Raw genomic sequence first — 25,547 nt, 5'->3', positions numbered from 1 at the left:
AATTCCTCTCACATTTGGTGACTGTCTTGCTCTAATTAAAACAATAACAGTTTCAGCACTGTGTTTTAAAGCAAACAAACTGTTTATGGGAGGAGAAATGGAGAGAAACTCTGAAGACAGCACTTTTCCCAGAGAACGTGTCTCCACCACCCCGTAGCACATTCTCTCCTGCTGCAATGTTGTCACTCATCAGAAAGCTTTGCTTCCCAGCTTTGCTTCCAAGAGCAGAGGGGCTGATTTGGCAGATGAATCATCCATATTATACCTATGAGTGTTCAAAAAGGCCTGAGCTTTGCCTTTCATAAAGCCTGACCATATCCAAAGCTGGATTTGTTGTGCTCTGTTGTTTCTACCAGAGCTCCCTGGCCTGGGGCTCAGACCTAGCCCAGAAGGACCTGCCCAGATAAAGTGAGGAGGCTCTGCAAGCCCCAGGGCTTCCAGCCCTTCACTGGGAGGGAAGGATGAAGCAGAGGCACAATGAGGGAGAAGCATGCTCAGTCAACTTTATGAAATAATGCATTGTTTGTACATCCATTAGGAAAACTTTGATAAGGAGGGAAACACTGAAAAGGAAATAACTTTTTTTTTTTGTGGAGTAAAAGTGATGCCTGTGGTTTTAAACAAAGGCATGTTGGCAGGTTCGTGCCGTACAGAAAAGGAAGAGAAAGGGAAACTGCATTTGAATTAATTCAGATAAGTGAAGGTCAGAAGACCTTATGTCAGAATTTTCCACAAATTCCTATGGTCTAGCTCTCTGCCAAAATCGTGTTACCTCCTAACTCCTTTGTACAAATATTGTTGTGGTTATTACTACTGATTACTGTATCTATGCAATTACACATACAAAAGCTGTTTACAGTATTGCAGTCATAATAATGCAAAAGAGCAAAGTCAGACGATTTTCATGGTGGGTGTTGTATGAGATTTTGAATGAATTTATATAACTCTCTTTGGCTGCAAGTACTTACAGTGACAAAGAGACAAGAACAAAAGAGTAAAGAACAAACTTTGTTTTAATTCAATCCCTGAATTGAGTCTTAACTTGGAACTTGATTTTTGATGAATCATATTTTTTTTGAACCTGTGATCAAAGCCTCTAACCTAGAATACACTATTTTAATTCAAGGTCAAATTTTGTTTAAAATTATTTTAACTTAAGAAAAAACCCAAATATTTTAAAAGGGTTTTCAAATAAAAAGTAACTATTCTTTCAAATTAAAATCTTTCAAGTTTTTAATTCTCTTTTGGAGTGAAGGTGAGTTTGTAAAATATTTCAGGGTTTCTGAGTCTCATTATTTTTCCCCAGAGAAGCTTTCACTGAAGCATTTCAGCTGGTAAGCATAACAGGAAAGGATAGAAAGAGAAACTGAAGCAAAAAAAGGTGAAAATAGTTTTCCAGTGTCTCTTTAGATGGATACCAGTATTAGAAATAGAAGTTGCATTTCCTGAGTTCCCTCTAGAGTGGGAAATACTGAAGGACATTAAAGAGATAAATTATTAGATGCAAAATACATGTCCTGTCATAATTGTTGTGAGCAAAGGAGACCATGACAATTACTAGAACTGTGTTCTTGGCCTCTGAAATCTCATTCTCTACTTCCTGGTACAGGCACAGGTCAATTTGCATGGCACAAGTTAGCATGATAGAAAGATGGTTTATTTGTATTTCTTTCTCTTTTCAGAAAGTCTCTCTCTCGTTGTCGAAGAATTAACAGGATGCTTTCCAATGAGTCAGTCCCTCCTGCCTTCAGTCGCTCCAATTCTCAGGCTTCCGTGGACAGCACTTCCATGGAGGACTTCTGGTGTGAAGTAGAGAGCATCAAGGAGAGCAGAGAAGATGGATCTGAAGAAGCAATGCTCTTGGAATTCAAACCTGCTGATGGTGAGCACATGAACTCCACTTATTCCTCATACCCTGACTTTGCCTCCTCTCTAAAGAATCATGCCCTGATCTCCTTCCTCGTGTCACTCAGTCTGAGCAGAAGTATTAGTTTGAGTCTGTTTGTCACTGTAGCTCCACTTCTGAACATCACAGTCAATCACTGGCAAGAAACAATTATTGTCTGGTTTATGCACTGGAGCCAGTAATTTACTTCTAAGTAAGTTCCATTGCATTGATTTATTTGTGCTTCAGGAGTTCAGATACAGTGTAATTCAGAAAAGAAAGGCACTCAATGAAAACTGAATTTCCAGCATTAAACAGACTAAACCAAAATATTTAAAATACCAAAATTTGAATTTAGTATGCTGAAAAAATTAACTTTTTTTCAGCTTTCTGGCTTTTGGTAGGATATGATTCAGAAATTATTCAAGTCTTGAAGCAGTTTTTGGTTAGATGGCATTTTCTGCTATCAGGGGTTTGGTATCTGCCTGTTTCTCATAGATTGCCCAATTACGATATTATTCAAGAGGAGTTTAGAGAAAAGTCTAAATGTAGGGATGCCTACATCATTCAGACTTCCTGCTTGACCAAATTCATTCATCACTTATACAATGTATCCTGAAGGTATTACTGCCTCATTCTCTTACCTTAATGTTTTCCTCTCCCTTGTTAGGTACTGTATTTGAAAAAACATGCAGTATGTGCTAGCTTGTTGCAATGCAGCTTTGTGTCAGATGATTTGATAACATCTAGAACAGTGGTTCTCTTTTTTTTTCCGGTTAGGACCCCAGTCACAAATGCATTATATTGTGTAACACAAAATACCAGGTATTACTATACAATGAAACTAAATTTCTTCTGGGGTCATGACCTGCTGATAACTCCTGCAACCTTTGGGTGGCTCCTGGCCACTGGTGTGGTAACTACTGATGTGGGGATAGATTTTAAAATGATGGTGTGTTCTTTCCATACAATTATTAACACGAGTGATGATGTATTTTTCCTACCTTGAGGTATAATGGGATGTCATTAATTCTGCTACTAGGAAGAATGATGGAAAGTACTACTGCATTAAGCAATGAAATAGACAACCAGTCATGCTCTAAGTAACCCATGCAGAGGTATCTAGCTCCAACCATGTACTTGTTCCATGGGAAACACCTCCCATTCACTAGTTTCCAGCTGGGCTCTCCTGGAAGCAAAGGGAGAAGACCAGTTCACCAGAAATCTTGTTTTGCTGTGAGAGTTATGGTCAGTCAGATTAAATCCAAACTGCACTCCTCTGTTCCTTCTTGGGAAAACTCCTGTCTGATCATACTCATTAGCATGGAGACTCCATAAAGGGATTTTGAGCCACTTGGTGCCTTCTCCATGCAATTGTCAGAATGAGCTAACAGGTATCCCTGACTTGTCTGCACAGTCAGGGGAATGACACAAATCTGTGAGCTGACAAGCTGGATAACTTAGTAGGACAAGGCAATATAAGAGCTTATTTTCCTTAAACTTTTCCATCAGTTTCATCACTGCTGAGCTAAATTTTCTCAACAGCCCAAACTCTGCTGCAGTCCCAAGTTACCCTTTGTCTGAGTATACCTCATTACATCACATTGATTTTTTGCCCTCTGCCCTGAATTAAAAATGAGACTGCAAGTCAAAATGCAGTACATCTCCACACTTCATTTACCTTCATATTGTTGTCTTAAACACATATATATGTATTACATGCACCACACACAATCAGGCAGTGTTATTAACATTAGGAATATATTCAGTCTGAGATTATAAATCTTGGAAATAATAGTGAGCTCTATTAAGGTCCTAATAGGATAATACTCCTTGCCAATGATCAAAACTCTGAAAATCAATGTGGAAACCCTCAGGGCAAAATAAAAGCAAATATTCATCACCCTTTTGAGATGTCTTTGAGAGGAGGAGATGAAGATCCTTAAGAAGGAGGACAAAGGGTGATAGAAGCCAGGCAGGCATGACTGTCAAAACCTCAATGTGATTTGCCAGACATCATGTGCAAAGGGCAGACAACAGCACACTTTTCTGTTGATGCTAGCAAATATGGTCAAAAAAGAACAGAAGATCTTGACAAGTGACACAAAGAATGAAAATGTAGGAGAGGAGAAATGCATGGTGTATTTAAGATGCCCATGCTGTGCACAATTACTTTACAATATTTGTTACAAGGCTTGAATACTGTGAGTTATTTAAGGTTATATCTGTGGGCTATTTATGGTTATCTCTGAGATTCAAAGCAAGACACACCTCTTTCCTAGCAAACTCTACAAGAAAAAAGAGATTTACCCTCTCAATTATCTGTCTTCTGATGGAGCAGAATCAAATACAGTATCAAGACTCTGCTGTATAAGTAGCTAACACTATAAAAAGAATGTTTTCTAAAACAACATCGGGAGTGTGAGGGTTAACCTTAATTTAATACCAATGTGTCATTTGAGCAGGTACCAATGCATCAAAATTTGGGCTTTTTTTAATGCATAAATTTCTTCTCTTTAATAGTTTTACTTCTCTGATTGCTGTTGTTATGTCTTAGTCTATTGTTTGCATGTGGTTGGAACAGGAAAAGGGAAGAGCCAGAGTAAACAAGTCACAGGGTGACAAGTAAGCAGGCAGAATTTAATGTCTGCCATGCTATTTTTCATAGCAAGTTTGATTACAAGCTCAATTCTTGGAAAGAATATGTCAGGACAAAAGCCAAAATTAATATAATTTAAAAGCTGAAACATGGACAGATGTGGCTCCAACAGTGGCACACAAGAAAGAGATGAGAAAGAAGAGTGAAAATGGCAGAAGAAACCACTGATTCAAAGCTTAGAGAGAAGGAAAAGGAACAGTCTGTCACCCTGTCTGTGGATACAGAAAGGATAAGAGCAGAGACAAGCTATTTCATGGGATACAGGGCTGGCCATACCCCTGGCTAACCCAGAGCAGGGGTTTAGAAGCAGCTATTTTTGTAGTGCTTTGTAAAGAGGCAGGGCAGTTAACAATGAAGTCAGTGATGGCACATGCATAAGATGCTTTTGCTTGTCCCTACAGCCCAGTCCTGTAATTTTCTCTTTTGTGTATCTAACTGCCAAAGTGCAGCAAACTGGTGTCCATCAATCAGCCTGCATTCTGATGTCAAGAAGAGGCAATAAAGGGAGAGTGGAAATACCAACCTGTCATTAAGACTGGCGCTGAGACAAGAACAATAAGTGCATTGATGAGTTGTTTCATAAAACATGCTGCAAATTAATCCATTTCCTGTTTGACATGTTTATTTGTAGTACCTCTTCTTCAGTCAGGGCTGGAATGAAATTACTGTCTTGTGTCAAGCAGCTTACTGCTGAGCTAGGATTGCTCACAAAACTGAAATGGAAGACCTCAAAATCTGCTATGTGAAGAGAGATTTTAAAAGACTTTGACTATTTTAAAAAGAAGATAAATTAAAAAGCAATGATAACAAAATTTAAAATTACTGAGTGATTCAGAGAAGGTAGATTGGGGCCTTCTCACAGTCAGATAACGACAGGGCATATTAATTTCAGGTAACAGGTAGCAAGCTGAAAACCTTCACCTTCTCTTCACATGGGCAGGTTTTGGTAGTGAGAGGACTGTAGGTGTAGCTCTGTGGAAAGATTCTGCCATGTCCAATAGAGCCAGGATAGAAAACAATTCTTACCACAATGCATAACCTCACTATGGAACCAATTGCAGTAAATGAACCATGTGGGAAGCAGGTATTGAACAGATTAAAGAAGGTATTAGTCACCAATTGAGATACCAAGAAACACTGGAGTGTACAGTGCTAGCAAGCCTTCAAAAATTAGAAGTTAGGGTGATACCTGGCATGCAAGGATGGCTGTTTCTGCATCTTCCTTCCCTCTTAGACACCTACCCCTTCATCACCGTTGTTCTTTAGTGACCAGCTCTGGTCTGAATCGTCTTGTTCAAAGCAAGCAATTGGACTAGGTTGACATCACCCTTCTCTCAGTCTGGTTTCTTCACTGGTTGTCTCTCAGCCAACGCTCTGGAATCTGAAATTGCATCATTAGTTTGCAAATACATTGTTCTGTTGTATACACACCTCCAGTATTTCTGTTTATTTGAACTGGAATACTAATTTTATTTCCATCAGCCAAATGGCTTTCTCCAGTGCACCATGGTACAAATGGTGAGCGTGGCATGAATGGTAACTGAGCGGATTTACGCTTTTGAATTGGGGGTTCATTTTTAGGGACCTTGCTTTATCAGGCTGGTTACTCTGCTGCCTTGTTCACATGCACATGCTGATGAAATGCCTCTTCTGTTCTCCTCATAAGCCTCTCTTGTGCAGACACTGACAAATTGAAAGTTTACAGTATGTTTACAAAACTAACTTAACTTGCACTTGTGGCCTAAGAAAGGTTAGAATTAGAGTATTCTCAAGGAAAAGGCTGTGGTAGTAGTCTATCATGCCGACTCTTTTCCTTCAGCCCCCTCTCCCTTCCTTGCCTGGCTTATTAACACACTCTCTTCCTCCACAGAAGGGGAGCTGGAGGCAGAATGGCTGCAAGATGTAGGGCTATCCACGTTGATCTCAGGAGCTGAGGAGGAGGATGGCCAAGCTCTGCTGTCCACTCTGACCAGAACTCAAGCTGCTGCTGTACAGAAGAGGTACAACACCTACACTCAGACCCTGAGGAAGAAGAACAAGCACACAGTACGAGATGTGAGAGACATCTTTGGCACCAGTGACTCCTCTGTAAGTATCCTCGTGCATGCCTTGGACCTTAATTTTTATGCAATTTGCAAGTAGCTCACCAAAGTTTCTGCCAGACAGGAGCACTTAGCTGCTGACAATGCACAGACAGCCACTAGCAGTTTCTGACCCTAAGACCAGACTTTTAATGCTATATACAGTACATTTGAGAGGAAAGGAAGAAACCAAATACAATGACACACAGTTTTGTAACTAATGTGTAACATAATGTTGTATCTGTTGCCAACTTTCCTCCCACAGCCTTGTGTCAAGACTAGCACTTAATCCTTTATTTTGTGGAAATTGGTGAGTTACTCTTGGCAGCTATTCAAATTTTTGATGGCTTCTGGGGACACTTGCTATTTACTCAGCAGTCTCAGTGGTGAAGTAAAACTCGCCTAATGAAGCAAACTGGGGTTCAAATATGCAAAAGCAATTAAACACCTGCCAGCATGATTGTAACTTGTACATTGGCAGTTACATTTCACTTATATGGCAAATGAAAACCTACTGACTGTTCCTTTGCTTCATGGCTTCAGAAATCAGCAGTACCTCTGGAGGTTTCATCCACTTTTCCCTGAGGACAGCTCTGAACACACCAGTGCACGTTTTGATTCTTGTGAATGCTGTCAAGTGTGTGAGTTTAGTCCACTGTTCAAAGCAACACATGTGATTTTTCATTTATCACTCAAGATATCTTAAATGGGAGTCACCAATAAGATCACAAGCTCACCTTTGAAATTGAAATTGTTGCCATTATAAAACTCTAAGAAACTATTTTTCATTATTGCTTTGTCCTTTCCTGTTTGTTCTACCATCTCCCCAAGGCCTTGATATCCTGGATTAATTAAAAAAACAAAAAAGGTAACAAAATTGTAGCTGCATAGTTATATTAAAATTACAAAGATATAATGTCCAGATAGTTGGCCTATTTGTTTCCAAATTAAATATCTTGATTCATTTGAACCACTTGCACATATCCCACAAAGACATTCAAAAGCATCCAGTAGTATCCTGTGGGCAGACTTTCTTCCATGAGAGGAGTCAGGCATGTTTGCATGAACATTAAAAAGCTGGTGGTACTTCTGATTAGAATAGTTCACTTCTCCTGATTCAAGTATCTGTAAACCATAAGGTTTTTAATTTTTTTAATAAAAGCTTAAGTTTCCTAATAAATTTCAATCAGCCAAATAAGCACTGTACATTTCATCTCAGATGGGCACATTATTGATTTATTTTTGACCTGCTTATTTTCCCCTTCTTACTTGATAAAGTTTCTCACCTGCAAAAGGAATTTGGATGTTCAGAGCAACTGCCCTTCAAATCACTGTTTTACCTCCTCCAAAATTCAGTTTGCTTACTAGTTCTGCATTGTGAAAGCCTAAAAGATAAGATCAAATAAGTAATTAAGTCTTCTAATTCTTCTTCCGACCAAAATATGCAGTTCTGCAGGTGCTGACCTAGATGTTAAATCCAGATGCCCAAACACAACTGCAGAGCACACCTTTACCTCCCTCCAACAGACTGTGAAACTTTGTATTTCTAAAAGCCCCAACAAGGCCCCAACACTCTAATTTTCCTGTTCACCTGTGCTCCTACCTCTGCTGCTTATTATGGGATTTAGAAACTGTGTCCTAATTATCAGCCCTTCAGGGATAAACACACTTCAGGAGGGCTTGTGTCCCTGGCCCAAGGGTTTCCCAAGTAGTCTTTTTAAGGGGGTATCAGAGGTCCCTGCAGCTTTGCTGCCTCTTTGGGCATGGCCCTACAGCTGCCAGGGAATCTTTGTGATTAATCATTTTAGGGAAGAGAAGCACATTAAAACCGACACAGCCAAAAGAAAAGAGTGGCAGGAGGTGGAGAAGGGTAAATATTTTCCGCACAGCTGGGTGAGAGAGGCTGGGGAGGATTCTGCCTGAAATGACACACAGTTTTGCTTTCCCACCCTGCCTTTTAGTCAGGAAGGGAAGAAGTAAACCAAACATGCTGCAAATAGCAAACCAGACCTAATTGTTTCTCATTACTCTGTAATCCTCCCCATTAAGAGAATGGATTTACACCCTTCTCCCAACAACCTAAGAATCACAAGAGCCTAGAGGGATGGGTCACCGGATGGATTACTCTCTTCTTTGGCTAATGATGAGAGAAAAGGTGATTAGCTCGCTAGGGTCACCTGAGATGAGATTTAGGGGACCACTAAAGAGTAATAAATTAGTTGTCATCTGGAGTAGGGGAAGAAAAAGATAGATTTGCCCTATTTTTTTTCTCTGTTCTGCAAAACCCCTGCCTGCTGGATGTTTTGCTGCTCCTGCCTAGTAGCCAGGCTCTGCATGGGTCAACACAGAACAAAGAGTGTTTTTCCAGTTATCCTGCCTTGAGGTCCTTGCCCTCATGGCAGGAGTGTCCTCTCAACAGACAAAATGGACTGAAAGAAAAAGAAATGCGGCTACTCCTCTTCTTGTTTGATAGCTTTGGTTTTTTTGTGGGTTTTTTTCTGTTGCCTGTCCTGGAAAAGTGTTGTGACCCCTAGGGGCAAAATGCTGCCCCTCTTAGTTCATCGCCCTTATAAGTGCCACACCTTGGCAAGCTGAGCAGCCTGTCCCAGCTGAGGTGCTTTTGCTCTGCTTCAGACACGTCCACAGCCAGCAGACTCAACTGACAGCCACAGTACTGAGTTTTAAATTGAATGGTTTATAAATCACAGTGGCCTGATTTTCCTTACTGCTGGTACCCTGCTGCTTCCATCAGAAGCTATCGGCTCTGCTAGTGCTCAGAGCTTAGAAAAATCAACAGCAGAATACAAATGGGGGACACACATACATTGATTCTGTTATTGGAGAGAGGAAAAGAAGCACTGTGCTCATTAGAAGCCCAACACAGTACATTGCAATTAAGTAAAACTCCTGAAGAGTTTTTACAAGCATTTTACTTGAGCAATGCATGCCAAAATCATGTCCTAGTTAAAGAAGATTCACTAGCTAACCCAGAGCTATTTGCATGAAAAAGTGTTTGTGATGACAGTGCTTGAAAATATGAATATATTCAAAGCAGGGGCAAATTGTATCCTGGCCATAGCAATAAAGTTATCTTCCTTTGCCTTTATTTCTTTTAGCTGCAGGGCTGAAAAGAAAATTTGGTCTCTTTGGTGCTCCAATGATTTGGTTTTACATCTTCTACTTAAGAACTGTCTATCTACCTCATCTCCATCCTCTCCCTGCTCTTCTGATTTCATCTTCCCATTGGAAATTCCTGTGTATGTTGTGGCAGCAAACAGTGGGCTCATTTTTAGTGTATCTAATGAATCACTTTCAGTCAGAAATCAGGATATGGGAAGCCTCACCTTTGGAGCCCCAGGCAAATGAATAAAGCTGTCCCAGTTTATTTAAGGACACAATTTGACTCTGGGTCTTTCACATTCATTGAGGGAAGGTCTTCAAAAGTCCTTTAATTTTCTTTTACACTACAGAAATAATCTGGATCTTTAAATTAATGCATTAAAAAGGTTTTGTTCCCAGGCTTCCTAACATTAAAAAAAAGTAAAGGTGGAGGGGAAGGAAGATGTTTTCACAAAAGAGACATAGATTTGGATTCATTATACACTCTCACTGTGGAAGCTGGGAAATGGGGCTGTGAATATGGCATTTTCAGTACCCCAGTTATTGTGCACAGTTCACATTATTCAATTCCCCAGGCTGGGGCAGCCTGCTGCCAGCCCTGCTGGGTGCCAGGCAGAGCTGTGCAGTCCACTCCATCTTCCATATCTGTGTCTGCCAGCTCTGCCCTGCTTATCAGAACCAGGTTGCTGCAGGTGCTTCACGACTCATTTCACCCATGTAACAAGGATGGAAGTGGTTTTTTTTCTTAATAAACTTGACTGACTGTAAATCTATTCTGAATATTGTTCACAGGATCAGGCATTTTGAGCACTGAAAGTAGATGAGCCAGTTGCTAATATTTATCAATAATTTCTCCATCTGGATCTTAAGCAGTAGCATAACTACTTCTATGTTGATTTTCCCAAATTGCTGAGGCAAGTTCAGCCATCCTCTCAACTTCTATAGTCCCACCTGAAATTTATAGTGCTTTTTTATGTCCTGAAGCTTTTTGTGTAAATGTTGTGGGATTTTATCATAAAAGTATCCAGTTATCTTTTTTTAAAAATCAATGGTCCTTACGGTCTTCTGGCAAAGGAAACCCTTGTGACTCAGATCCTGTTTGCTATCAAATTCACCAGCCATTGAATGGACTCTCTCAGGAGAGATTTTATTCATATTGCATTTGACTTTGTTACCTGAATAGCTCAGAGGATAAGATTGAATAAAACAACTGCAACGTTATTTCAGGCTTCCAATTGGAAGAGCTGCCTGTCTTTTAAACATCTGACATTTTTTAACAGCCCTAATGCTTCTCCCACACATTGATTACAACTGGAGAAAACAGAATTTCTGCCCTGAGGCATTGCTACTTGTTGATAAACAGCTGACTTAGCAATTTAAAGAGCAATTAAAAGAGCTGGTATTAAGGGCTAATGGGGGCCTACAGCTGCAGGTTCAGCTGGAAAACTGAGTCTGGTCCATCAGGCTCAAGGGGGTGTGAGACAGCAGGTTTGAGAAAGGCTGGGGGCTTCAGGGGCTCCCACAGGGATGTAAATAAGAGCAGAAAAAAAATATAAGACAAGTTTGGAACATTGTAGTAATTTTCATTGAGTAACCTTCAGAGCACTTTGATAATTCCTGACCTTGTTTCTGTTTGTTGTTTTGTTTTTTTTTCTCAAGAGCAATTAGCTGAGCCACTATTGCCCATGAACACAAACACTCAGATTTGTCTTTTTGTCTTTTTACAAAACTGCTGAGGACAAGGCCAAAACTCCCCTGCTAAGAAGAGGTGACACTACTTGAAAGTCACCCCCTGGGCTGCCAAGCCATTTGTTTGCAGTGCAAAATGATTTCTGGAGTGGAAAGAAATTAATTTGAATATAGAAAATGTTTCTTTGTTCCCTCAAGTTGTTTTTTGGCAGTTCACTGATAAAAGTATTAGTGTGTAACCTATGGGAGGACATCCATGCTGTAATAGTTTTCTGGTGCCCAAATCACAAGAGGTAGCAGACTGATTGATTTTTGACAGGTCCCTGGGAATAGCAGGTACTCAACATGTGCCAGAGAGTCTTCAGAAAGGTTTGTGGCCAAAATGATTAAAGCCAGGATCAATTACAATTTGAGGAGGACCTTTAGTTAGCCTAATTCTGTACAGCAATTTACTTAGCTAATTTCAGTCATTTTATAGGACAGGACTCATTAGGCACAGCAAGCTGCAATATTACTGACCTCCACACGGTCCAAATCTGTGCAGTCTGGGGAAGATGGATTCTCAGGCTTGGCTATGAAAAATATACTCTGAAGAATCACAACAGGTTGTTTAATCTTGTCAAGAGGGTGTAAGCTGAGAATGATGCACTGTTGCTTGAACTGTAGCAGTTTCTGTCCACAGACGTTTGCCTTCACTGCAGTCTGATCATTTTTCCTTGCCTATCAGCCCACATTTGAGACAGTTCCAGTGTCACCAGTATCTCCTAATGGTATCCAGCTTCCTGGGCAGAAGCCAGTTTGGAAATCAGTTAGCTGTGAGTATGACAACATGTAACCAGTGTTCACTTCCTCTTAGTAAAATGACAGACAGAAAAACAGACCCTTTTGTGGTTCAGAGGTTAGTCCCCTCTTTCACGCTGGGGCAGTGCTGCATATATTTCTTTAAAATCATTGTCAGCTTATTGTCATGCAGGAGCCAAAGTTTCCCATTAAAGACCAACGTTGTACAGACACAGACTGCTGTCCTTGAGGTATCAGCATCTAAAATATGCTGATCATCGCAAGGCTGGGAATGTAAAAATTATCTGTAAGTAATATCATGCAGAATTTGTCCAATATGTCATCAGTGTATTTTTTTGTTGCAAATCAAAGAGGCATATTTCCTCCACATTTCTTCTCCAGTACTGCAGAAATTGTAGTATTAAAAACTTACAGTTTTCCTAGTTCTGCCCTGTTATTCTGATCTATGAATGGTGTTATCCCTTAAACGCTTTGCCCTGACAGTGATTGGCAGTGCTAATGAAAGTAATAGCACTTGTCTGCTCAGTGTCTGGATAATTGTCAGCAGCCTTCCAGGAGAATGTCCATCTCTTAGTTTGGAAGCTCTTCCCATCACTTTTGTTCAGGGCTTAACTAAGGGGATAATAATACCCAAATTTCTAAACTAGTCTCTTGGATGTTTACCACAGTAGTGGATACTGTGCCACAGACATTTCCCTTGATGGTGAAAGCTGCTCTGCTGATACTTCTGCTCTGCAAGCAGTTTCACTGAGGCAGATGGGGAACCAAATGCCCGGGGGAACCATGAGCAGTCTGTGATCCCAGGTCTAAGGATGGCAAGAGAGATGGAAAACATCTTAAATGGCTTGGGCATTAGACAACAACTAAAACCACAGTTCAGAAACCAGAAGCCACTTTATAACACACTTAAAGTTTTTCATATCAGACTTGCAAAATAAGTGGTGTTGCAAAAAAGTCCCCTTAGCTGTAAATGCAATGATTCAGAGAACATGGGGCATGCACAGGTTTATAAGACATGTGATGTTGTTTAATTCACTTTCTGATTGCCATGACTTTTGAATACACTTGTGTCATATTAGTAAATTCTTCTCTGTAGTCCTGGAGGCCAAAATTTTATTTCACTTTCAATTAAATCTATGATTCCATTCCAACGGGGTTTAGGAGCTGAACTTTACAGGAAAACTAAAAATTGATCTGAGATACTAGAGATTCATCAAGAAAGTTGGCAACCCTGGAATTCATTTATGTTATCACACTTTGACCTCCATGACAATATTCTGGACTGTATTTCTGGACTTGATTGTACTGATTTCAAAAATTTTCCTCTGACATCCATTAATTCAAGGAGGTGACGAAATTTTAGAGAAGAGCGATAAGTCATTTCACAATATCTACTAGAAATGCCAGTAGATGTAGTATTTTTCAAACTGGAATATTGTACATTTTGTCCTGTTATGGTGCTATACATCTAAACTATCACCAATGATAGATATGTGTATGTGACCACATAAAATATATGCACAATGTCTTGGGATTGTAAATAAGTCATCAGTAAGCTGAGAAACTGTGTCAACAGCATTTTTCTGTCAAGACCTTTTATTTTTAATTGTTCATTTGACAAGTGCCACCACAGTTTGCTGGCCTGGAAAGACAAGGATGGAATAAAAAAACTTGGTAATTCCTGATAAACAGGAAGTTCCAGCTCGACTATCTTTCTCACAGAAAGCAACAAGTTAAATAATCTAAAACAAAAATAGGAATTTTATTTCTAAGGGGTTATTTCCTCAAGACAAAACAGGAACATGCTGTGGTTTGCACTGAAATTCCTCTTTGAAGCACTTCCTTTATTACTTTCTCAAGAATTTTTCATCTTGGTTCAATTTTTTAATGTCTCTGTACTAAATGCAATTCATCATTCATATATAATTTCCCTTATTTTCAGCTAAGAGCTGTCTAGACTGTGGAATAGATAAAGGTAGCCCATCCATAACAGAAGAGCTCTCCTACGATGTCTCTTTCTCAGAATCCATTACAGTCCTTCCAAAAACCCAAGAGTGGCCAAAAAATCAGAGGTTCAAAAAGGAAGACTCAGCTTTGCCAGTAAGTTTCTTCTCCATGTATTTCCTCAATTGTTTTCTTTACCACAGCAATTTCCTGCTTTATATCCCCATCACACTGGGGTCTGTTAAGATACATGATCTGGCCTTTGCAGTGTGTGCTTTGTAGAGACTTCTCAGTGTGCCTGCCTGCTGCCTGTGATTGATTCCCAGAGTTAGTATGGATATCTAAACCAGGTTTTTACTGGTACCCATCATGAACATGCACCCAGATGAGTGTGTGTAACTCAGTCCACAAATATTGCATCAACCACGATTTTTTAACACAGAAATAAAAACTACTTATTGGCATTAAAACTAACAATCATTTTCATTGCTGGTCTACTTTCCCACATTTTTCGCCCACAGATTACCTGCCTTATATGGAATTATTTCATGAGGTCATGGAAGTCAATTTTCTATTTATATCAGCCCTCACAACTTCCATTACTGAAAACTGGAGCATTAATTTAGTGCTTCCAATGCCACCTCATTAGTGATGTGAAATAGCTGTAAAGTGTTTGGAAAAATTTCCTGAATGTTATGATGTCCTGAGGTCCCAAATCAGAATTTTTTACAATACACACAGACATTGAATTATCTGAGAATTAGTCAGTTGTCCATCTCAGATTCCATCAAGGAAGAAGAAACTGTGTTACAAAAGTAAGCTTCTATATTGAATGACAAGACACCAAGTAGCTTATATACAGTAGATGATGTGAAATCCCTGTGCTTTTTTTTTGTGTCTTTAGTTATTTGGGTTTTAGGTGGTTTTTTTTGGTGGGGATAACTTGGTGTCCTGTGGAGAGTAATGGTATCTCTGCACCCATCATGACTTTGACCTTTACTACAACACATGCACACTCACAAATTGTTCTCAAATTGCACAAATTGCAACAGCACAGAGCAGGGAAACTGATGACAGAGGGAAGAGAGGATGCCACACTGAATATCATGGATCTGTGGATTCACAGTTGATGAGCTTTAGAAAATGCCAGTATTGCGCTGGACTTGAACTGCTCTGCATGCAGGACATAATTTTGTGAGCTCAGAAGACCACACAAGAAACGTGCCAGGTCATTGCAGAGCATTTCTGAAGAAAGCCAACAATCATAGCTGTTGATGTTGGCTTTTCTCTTGCTTCATCTTCTGCCTCTCATGGTATTTGGTTTTTTCCCATAGTGACTCAGACCATAATGGGCCTCAGTGGAAAAATCACCTCTCACTCTGTTACACTGAGCAAACAGTCACCAACATTCAGGACTGTCCCTCCTTCCTCATCTGGGACAATGGGGCTGCACTGGAGGCTGTGCAACATCACACTTTCTGCCAGCTTCACTGACGGTGTCTACAACACTGCACAGAGTGATTTTATATATCATAAAATAGCATGTCCCCTGCAGCAGAGAGTCCCCTGACTCCTGAGAGACATCCCCAGGAGCATAGGGATTTCCCCAAAGTACATGTGATTGCTCCACTGTGGGACCATCATCCATGTGACTTAGTTGAAGGTATTACAGAACTACAAATCTGAGTATACTGCACAGTTCCACATAGAAACAACACCACAGAATATCAGACACAATCCTTAGCCAAGACATTAGTAATCTAATTTCAGGATAGCACAGCCTCCTTCAAACCTGCATATTACATCACTGTAAGAAAAAACCCTGGAAAATTATGACACAAGACAGACAGACAGCCCCAAAGTTTGTATTAACCACAGCATCACATCATAGTGATCCTTAGGAGTCAAACAGCCCCTGTGGAAAATCTTTGTAGTACCCTTTTTAATCAGTTTTGCAGTGCTTAGAATTCTTTTCTTTTTCCCCCTAGAAAATACATGTATACAGTCTGGGTTTTTTTTTCCTTTTTTCAAGGTGATTTATTGCATTTTGACTACTTTTGCACTTTTTGCATCACTTGAGCCGAAATATGTAGATATTCTGTAGTACTTTAGGATTCTTATTGTTAACCCCCATTGAAAGACCATATGCAATGTAGTTTATGAAATCCTAAATTTCATAATCTTGGTGTCCTTTTTACTCTCTTGCTTTTGAAATCTGGTATAAGTTTAATTTTTGTTTTGATTTGGTTTAGGGTGTTTTTACTTGTTTACATTTTTCTTAATCAGTTTGACTGGCTTAATTTAAAGACAGGTTAAACATTGTCCAAATTTGTTTAAAAAATTGAAGGACTAAGCTGAAATCTCCAGAAGCAAAACATTACTAGAGGCTGGGTTTCCACTCAGTTCCCTAAAGGAAGGAGATGGTTTGTAATGCTATTTATTTATTTATGCCTCTGACTAATAATTCCTGGTTTAAATTACAGTAAATGAAAAATAAACATACAATACCAAAGATACACAGTTCTTTGAAAGGCATGTTTTTTACTATGACTTTGTTATTTTATATTATGTCTAACAACTGTGTCAGAAACTGATGCGTGTTCTTTTTGATATTTGTACAAATGCATCTGTCATGATGCGACATTCCTGGCTCTGGTCCATGACACCGCAGTTTCTAAAGTATGTAGACACATCTTCACATGCCCCCAGATTAATCTGTATCATTTAGTTCAACTCTTCTTGAATAAATTGTTAGCTGCTGGGAGTCCTGGTTTTAAGCTTTCTTGAGTAATAAAAGATACCACTAAGTTGGCAGGTTGGCTTCTGGATTAAGTAATTTTGCTTCTGGGCTTTTCCTCAGATCTTTAGTTTGAACTCCCCTGTAAGACCTCATAAATTAATAGCATTATGCAAAGCAGGCAGGGATTCATTATACACACACAATTGATAAGGAACCATATCCATGATTAACTGTGTCAGCCACTTCAAAGAAATTTTGGGGAAGGCAGAAGCAGAGCAAAATACTACATCCTGCTGAAACTGGGCAAAACTTTTAAAGAAGCACATATCTCGTTTGTCCCAGCTGAACAGGCAGTACTTCCCAATCAAACTGCAAGGGTGCATGGTGAGCAAGAACCCCAATTTTATGTTCAGGTGCATGCAAACTGTGTCACCATACCAGGCCAATCTGCAGGGCTACAGTTTGTCTGTTGTTATCCATCCGCCCAAACATGACCTCCAATCACACATGCACATCTCTTTCAAAACCAAAATTCACTTCCTGTAACTTCTGTGCGAATAAAGATGCGACCCATCTCTACTGCAGAAATTCGTTGTTCGGAAAAGCCGCTTTGGACTGACAGAGGTCGGGGACCTGTCTCCCGAGGACATGAAGAAGATCCGCTACCTCTCGCTGATTGAGCTCACGGCCTTCTACGACGCGCTGGGCGTGGAGCTGAAGAGGAACCGTGTGGAGAGGGTGCGGGGACGAGGTACCGCGTGTGCATCCCCTGGGCAGTCGCCCTTATGTCCACCAGATCTGAAAGAAGATGCTTATGAGGCTGTGTTTCCTCGTTTTCACTTTTGTTGTTATTATTTTTTAAGAGAATGGTCTGTTTGGAGTCCCTCTCACCGTACTGCTGGAGAACGATCAAAAGAAGGTTCCTGGAGTAAAAGTGCCACTTATTTTCCAAAAAGTGAGTATCACTTGGCCTGCTTGGTCACTAGGATTTGTCTTTCCACCATTTGCATGGATACTCAAAAGAGTCATCAGATAAGACAAGTTTCTGTCAGGCATTAGAGACTCGCAGGTGTCTACAGGCTGTCTGACTGAGTATTGTGGTTTGAAAACTTTGTGACAAGGAGAGAAAATCTGGTCCTTTTTTGGTTTTTTTATCCGTGGTGGGGACCCTTTTTTGGTTTTTGTAATTATGTGATACCACACAGGAAACTTCAGAAAAAAGATGTCTTTCTGTTTCCCTTTTTCATTAAAAGAGAGAGCCAAGCAAAATTATGTGTGTGCAGAAGTGGCAGAGATGAGTTGTCTCAGGAGTTTTAATTTCACATTAATTCAGACCATAGGTATTACTTAACTAGTGTTTCCAGAATGGAATTGGTATCTTCTTGTTGAGGTTTGTGTGACAAGACAAGGACATTTAAATGAGACATTTGGCCAGACAGGGACACCATGTGGAAGTCGTGGAGGCAGGTACGCAGACAAGTAGAAGTGCAATTGCGCAGGTTTACACAGACTCAAAATGCCAACAGATTTTCCTGTAAATACTGATAAAAGAGGAAGTGTTGGGGAGTACCAGGGGAAAGACTGACACAACTTGAGCATTTACATGACTTTGCAGTTAGCTCCACAGCTGCTCTATCAAGATAACATAGGAAATTACAAGAATCAAGGTTAGGGCAGGAAGCAGATCTGGTGGTGAAAATCCAGAGCTGTATGGTTAAATGCTGGGAAATTATTTTTTTCCACAATGTTCAAAATTATGTAAAATCATTTTTTGTTCTTTTTAATTTTTAATATCCAATTAGAGTGGAAATTTTAGATTTTAGTTCTCTATTCACAGAAATTTCAGAATAAAATATCTTGGGATAATTTTCTAATCTGAGTTCTCAGTTTCAAAAAAGCTATGTTATCTATAGACTTTTCCATTGTACTCCTCAGGGCACACTTAAACATTTCTTAGAGGTTATTTTTTTCCTTCAAAACACCATTGTGTTTGCATATATCTGCTGTTTCATTAATGCATTTTATTGTTCTATAGCCGTGCCAACTCTCAAGTCAAGGACAGAGGGGCCTATTGCATTAGCAGTTTCCTATACTCTGCATGCTCCTTACTTCAGGATCAGGACTATGGAGAAAAATTAGGCAGATTTATTTACATGAGCTGACTGGATTTCATTAGCTGATTCCATAGAAATGTAACTTTTTCAGATTAGTTTCAAGGATATCTAGATTGAAAAAAAACAGGAGTATTCTTAAACACTTCTGAATATTTTCTTGGAATTTTTTTTTTTTTCTCTTCTTTCAGCTGCTGCTCAAGCTTGAGGAAACAGGTTTGGAAACTGAAGGAATTCTACGGGTTCCTGGATCTGCCTCCAGAGTCAAGGTATACACTCAAGCCAGTTTTCTGTCTTCTGGACCACAGATTCTGTGTAAAATAATGCAAATTCAGACTGCACATGAATACTGATCTGTGTGGCTCAGCATTCCTACTCCTGCCAGTGAAAGGTCAGACTAGTTCCTGGGAACCAATAAATCACAGGCCATTTGGTCTATTACTTTGCTTTAGTTAATGTTCTATATAAAGCACAGCCTTGATGTTGGATGCAATTTTTCTCCACAAAACTTTGAGACATCCTTTCAGCTTATCTCTGTCACCCAAAATTGCTGTGATCTTATCTCTGTTTTAATTTATTTCAGAAATGCAGAGTTCCTAAACCGAGTGAACATCAGATAAAGATCTTATTTTATGTCATTTTAACCTCTGTGTCATTTTATTTTTCATTTATCGCCTGTGATCTTGCAATTTCATGATCCAAGTGAGAGAAATTTGGCCTGTGTTCACTGCTGGCAGCCTGAAGTACTGCATTTTCACAGGCTATTTGTGGGCCATGAACACAGTATAATTGGCACCCAATAGCCTGACACTGTGGGCCAGTAATATTTGCAATTGTTTCTCCAGACCAACTTCATTTCAGGAGCTGGAGGAGGCAAATAAGAAAAACAAGGCAGTTTTTTGTTTGGTTGGGTTTTTTCCTGGGCTTAGTAGGGTCTATCTCTTTCCCAGATTTTTGCTTTTTTTTTCCTAGGCTTTTTTTAAAATGTGGTTCAAGCAGCACCTTACAGCATTGAGGGACCATCCTACTCCCACTTTTTCATCCTCAAGGAAGCTAGTTTTGTATTCTGGGGCAGGAAGTCTCAACATTGTGACAGCCAAACAAATGTTAGGGATTGCTAAATATTGGTGGGCTGGGGATCATAAAAAATGGCTGAATAAGAAGCTGCATTACATGAAGCACACCAAAGATGGGCAGCATCATCCCAGCTCCTTTGACTCTGTGCATTGATAAAAGTACCCAGAGCCTTGAAAAGTGCCACATCTTGCAGAAGGGAGCTCCTAACTTGCTCTGTACTTTTCAGCTTCCTCATTTTTTTCATACAAATACTTCAATGTTATTTCACAAAATCTCAAATTTTTCCAGCCTTTCCATGGAGATTACACAGCAGGCCTGTGCTCTAGTTCAATTATTTCCATATTCTTTGCATACACTGTGTTCCATATTCTTTGCATACACTGTACTGTGTCTTGTTCACTTCTTTTTCACTACCTGTATCCTGGGAGCTGCTATGAGATATGAATATGACTTCATATGCAACTCCTCTATGCTAGGTGATAAGTTAAACTGCCCATATGAAACTTTTAAATTATTTGAGTTTTGGTTTCATTTGAGTCTGCCCAGCAAACCAATGAGCAAGAGAGATTTTTTTCAAAGCAGATCCAGATTTCATCCTTCAAAAGCCTTCATACATTATTATGACATTAGGACTTGAGGGCATTCCAACTTTATTTCAGTCTTGTTTGGAGAAAGAAAAGGCATATGGAAATGATTAAAGGTTACTCTTCTATAAAACAAAGAATAGAAGAAATGCATACAAGTTTTCCTCTTTAACAAAAGCTACAGTGAACCAAAACTGTATGATAGTCTAGTGAAGAATCAGTCATGTTTAAAAAAATTACAACACATATTTTAAAAGTATTAGATGCACAGATGCATACATGTATACAAGGCAGGAGAGGGAAGGAATTGAGTGTATAAAAGATATGTTTATTTGTGTAGAGGGAGATATATATGTGTGTATATATATATATATATGTACATATATAAAAAATGTTTGTGTTTCAAAAATCTTGCATTCTATTTCTCGGCAGAAAAATGTGGAGTAGAATTCTGTCCTCTTGTGCTTTTGATGAGGTGAGGATTTCTGTTCCACATTTCCAGCCAGTTACAGGCGAGAATTCAATCTAGGTGTTTGTATCGATTATGTGCAAAGGATGTGAATACAGAGGAAGCTGAGATAGCCCAGATTAAAACCAGTGAAATGTGCTAGTAAAAATGAGACTGTAACATTTTATGCCAAATTCTGAATGACTTTCTACTTCCGTTTGTGCAACCATTCTACTTCATTATGTGTGACTGTACTTGATATGTAATTTCCTTCCATTCATGTGAGACGTGGCAAACAGAATTCATTTTTAAAAGCTTTTCTGCCTGAATGGACTGAACTTTTTGCATAATATTAAAGTACATCTGACAAAATCGTGATCTGAAACTGAATATTTGCTACAGATATATTTTGTCATAAATGGTCTCATAAAAAGCAACAACAAACTTCCTATGGATAGGACAGTGTTTGACCAGTAATAATTGTGAAAGCTGCATTGTTTATAGATATCCTTGTATTAAAATACTGTCCTTCAATCTTTTTAACTCAACAAATTTTTGAGGAGCTTGCATTTTTCAAACAGTGATCTGGGTTGGAAGCAAATCCTGTTCCTACTAGGAACCTTGCTGAGAATTTCCCTTTAATATATGTGTTTTGAACACTGGCTGGTGACCCTCCAGAACAAAACTGACTTCTGTTATGGAGCAGAATGCTGCCATTGGAGAGCAAGGGGATTAAATGGGAACCCAAAATGGCATCATCACCAATTCTATGTTAAATCTCTCCTGTGTTTTTAGAGGTTTGGGGGGTTTTTTATGCATTAAGTTTTTTCTGACAGTAATGGTTTATATCTTTATTTTCTACAATTTTACCAAATCTAACTATAATTATCCTAACATAAAAGTTCCTTTCAAAGATGGGAAGACCTAAATTTTAAGCCATTTGCTCAAGGCCCATGTATCTAGCAAGTTCATTGGCAGTGAGGAGGAAACACCACTCCCTTGTGACTTAAGGGTCAAACCTCTGGAGAGCATTTTAAACAAAAAGAAGAGATGTGCTGAGTTTTCTGCTACTAGTTCTAAGATACTGCACAAAATTACCTTGTTTTAAGATGGTTCAAATTGTTCGCTGTCAAAAATCTAGCTATAGCAAACCACATTTAGCCTTGATTGCTAAATATCTGCTGGAACTTGGCTTGTTGACCTGCTCCGAACACCACATGGCTGTACCTAGATTGTCACTGGCTGCTTTAGTTCGAGGGCTGCACAAACCTGCCTACTGCTTGTAATGGGATTTCATCACAAACTGCTGGGTCAGCAGCAATGATTGAAGGCCAGACATTTCTTTTATCTTTCAGAATCTCCATCAAGAACTTGAGGCAAAATTTTATGAAGACACTTTTGACTGGGACCAAGTACGAAATAACGATGCAGCGGGACTGCTGAAAATGTTTATAAGAGAACTCCCCAGCCCACTCTTCACTGTAGAATATTTGCCTGCATTCATCACACTAGTAGAAAGTATGTGGAAATGGAGCTAGTATGGACTGAAAATATGATAAAATGCAAGAGTAGGCATTACATTTTTTCTCTCTCTCTGAAGTATATGGAGAAAAGTCATGTAATCTTTTTTCTCCCTCTGAAGTAGAGAGAAACACTCAGTGCTCTGCCTAAACATTTTCATTTTCTGCAAGATTTTGTTTTCAAAGGAGAACGGTGTCTGCATTTAGCTAATAGCACAGGCTTGTTGTGTGAACAAAACAACTGTTTAATGTGAAATTTGAAACCTGCGAGTAAACAGTCACTTTCATATATAGACTCAGATTCACATTAACCGTAGGTTTCACAAATGAAAATTTCTGCAAGGTAAACTCAAATTGCTGTCCTTTATCTACTGGACCTATTTTATTTCTGTTAAAGTTTATGTTGAGGTCAGACCATTGGTACAGAGATCTGTGTGAGTGCAGAAAGGCAGCTGAGCTTTGTTTTCAGTGTACATACACCTCTCCATCTCAGTACATCTCAGTACATTTTGTTCATTTGTCTTCCAGGAAGAATGTAATTTTACCTTGCCATACCTATGACTTCACTGTAAAGTCACTTGAGCTAGGGCAGACTAAAAGTCTCAGGATGGTGAATTTATTAGCAAATTGGTGCAGAAAGCTGAGGATCTTTATTTAAGGTTGTAGTCATGCTTTCAGTGTCTCCATGAGTAGCTTAAAGGGCAGAAGGAGGTGACCTCTTCCCATAAACTACACATACCTGAGTGTGCTCCTGTGAATCCCAGGCTGCATACAATGGCTCAGCAGTTTGGAGAAGACTGAACAGGAGACGCTTGTGCAGAATGAAGTGACTTTATTCTCTACAACAAATACACAGATATTCAGAGAAACTAGCTAGTACAAAAAAATACTGGATTATAGATAGATATGTATGATAGCTATGTAGATAGAATTTTATAGCGCCTTTTGCCCCTGTGTGACAAAGATGCAAGATGATGAGGAAAAACCCACTTGTTAAGGTCATTTTATATTTGGGGAAAAGTGTATGGTTAATCAACACCTAAGCATGCTAGTCTCAACCAGGCACTAGTTGGTATTTCTAGAACTGCTGACACAGTTTTTAGAACAAACCAGTTGCAGTTGGGATTTCAAAAGCATTAATTATTCATGTCCTTAGAAATCTCCAAGATCAAGTTACAACTACAAGCTTTGCATCTGTTGATCATGCTGATGCCTGAGGCCAACAGAGACGCAGCCAAGGTAAGTTCTTCATTTGCTATCACCTGCCATCTGTGGTGCTTTTGACTTTTAAATGAGAGACTCATTTTTTTCAGATGCTACACCAGGAAAGTATTCATCTGTGGTTTTGATGATTTCTTTGAAAAATGCTCGAATTTCCTGGCTGTCATTTCTTTTACAAGCAATTAAGAAATAGTTGCCAGGGGTATTCAACTGATACATCTCAGGCATCATTATTATGGAGCACTCATTTCAAAGAAGCATATTCCTCACTTAGTTTGGACAAAGGAGGTCCAGTTTTTGGATTTTCTGTGTAACTGAAATTTTCCAGGATGAATTTAGAAGAGGAGCTGCCCTCTAGAAGCTTGCCTAGTGCACTCCTGGTACTGGAAGGGCATCTGTAGCACAGAGCTCACCCTCAGCTGACTTGCCTTACAAACCCGTGCCCACCCCACTTCCTGATACGAACACAGTGGCTGCAACAGTTTTGGATGCTTGGGAGCTCCCAGATCTGACTTCAGCTATGTCCTGACCCTAGGAGACACTGATTGCATCTTTGGGCCAGTTTCTACATCAAGGAAACCTGAGTGAACAAGCTTCCTGGGAAACTCTAGATATTTTGTGAGATCCCCTGCTGATTGGGACCATGCAGGTGTCCCACCTCTGAAAGCCTTTCACTAGTCAGTTTAGATACAACTTTATGAGTTTAGGTGCCTCTTTACCTGTATTTTATATAAAGTAACAAGGGACAAGAACAACACTGTCTTGAAAGCATCTGAAGGTCTACTAGTGCTCTGTAAAGAATGGGAGTTGTTTCTGCCACCGAAGTTCATTTGGATACAGAGCTGCATATGTAAAACACATGCTAGAGGAGTAGTCTTCATTACTACTTTATTATTAAAAGTACAAAAATAGAAGTGATGACAAAACTCTCTACACAGCTTCACCCTCTTGTCTATAATGAGATTTTAGAAACCTCTCCAATGCAGTTTCTACTTTGTAATTCTTGGGTTTGAAAAAATGTTTTAATTGCTATGTCAGAGTAGAAAGACAGTGGCTTTAATGGTATCGTTTTTGTTGTTTAACCAAGAGGCAGCTAATACCTATCATGATTTAACCCTAGCCAGCAACCAATCCATGCAGCTTCTTGCTCACACTCCCATTAGTGGGATCAGGGAGAGAATAAGAAGGGTAAAAGCTGGAAAATTCATGAGTTGAGATAAATGTAATTTATTAGGAAAAACAAAAGCTGTTCACAAAAGCAGAGCAAAAAAAGGAACTCACCACTTCCCATGGGCAGGCAGGTGTTCAGCCATCACCAGGGGAGCAGGGCTTTATCACATGTAACAGTTATTTGGGAAGACAAATGCCATCACTCCAAAAGTCCCCTCCTTCCTTCATCTTCTTCCCACCTTTCTATGCTGAGCATGGTGTCGCATGGTCTGGAATATCCCTTTGGTCACCTGTCCTGGCTGTGTTTCCTCCTGATTTCTCTTACACCTCAGCATTGGGCAGTACAAAAAGCAGAAAAGATCTTGGCTCTAAGCAAGTCCTGCTCAGTAATAACAAAAAAAATATCTGTATTATTAACACTGTGTACACCACAAGTCCCAAACGTAATCCCATACCAGTCAGCATGAAAAAAATTAACTCTACCCCATCTAAAGCCA

General features: G+C 39.5%; 1 protein-coding gene across 3 annotated transcripts in view; it reads left to right on the top strand.

Annotated features, from left to right (window-relative positions):
* Positions 1-25,547, top strand: part of ARHGAP28 (Rho GTPase activating protein 28) — a 75,930-nt gene that overhangs the window by 39,817 nt on the left and 10,566 nt on the right. For all 3 annotated transcript variants that reach the window (XM_033081351.1, XM_033081343.1, XM_033081361.1), the window contains exons 2-10: positions 1,683-1,882; positions 6,415-6,632; positions 12,162-12,249; positions 14,178-14,335; positions 17,505-17,670; positions 17,783-17,874; positions 19,222-19,299; positions 22,495-22,657; positions 23,816-23,898. In XM_033081351.1, coding sequence (XP_032937242.1) covers positions 1,683-1,882; positions 6,415-6,632; positions 12,162-12,249; positions 14,178-14,335; positions 17,505-17,670; positions 17,783-17,874; positions 19,222-19,299; positions 22,495-22,657; positions 23,816-23,898 — 1,246 coding nt within the window. The remainder of the gene's footprint in view (positions 1-1,682; positions 1,883-6,414; positions 6,633-12,161; positions 12,250-14,177; positions 14,336-17,504; positions 17,671-17,782; positions 17,875-19,221; positions 19,300-22,494; positions 22,658-23,815; positions 23,899-25,547) is intronic.

This window comes from Catharus ustulatus, chromosome 1 (genome assembly GCF_009819885.2).
Source record: "Catharus ustulatus isolate bCatUst1 chromosome 1, bCatUst1.pri.v2, whole genome shotgun sequence".
Lineage (NCBI taxonomy): Eukaryota > Metazoa > Chordata > Aves > Passeriformes > Turdidae > Catharus > Catharus ustulatus.
The sequence above is the reverse complement of the archived record's forward strand: the minus strand, read 5'-3'. Positions and strand labels throughout refer to the sequence as shown.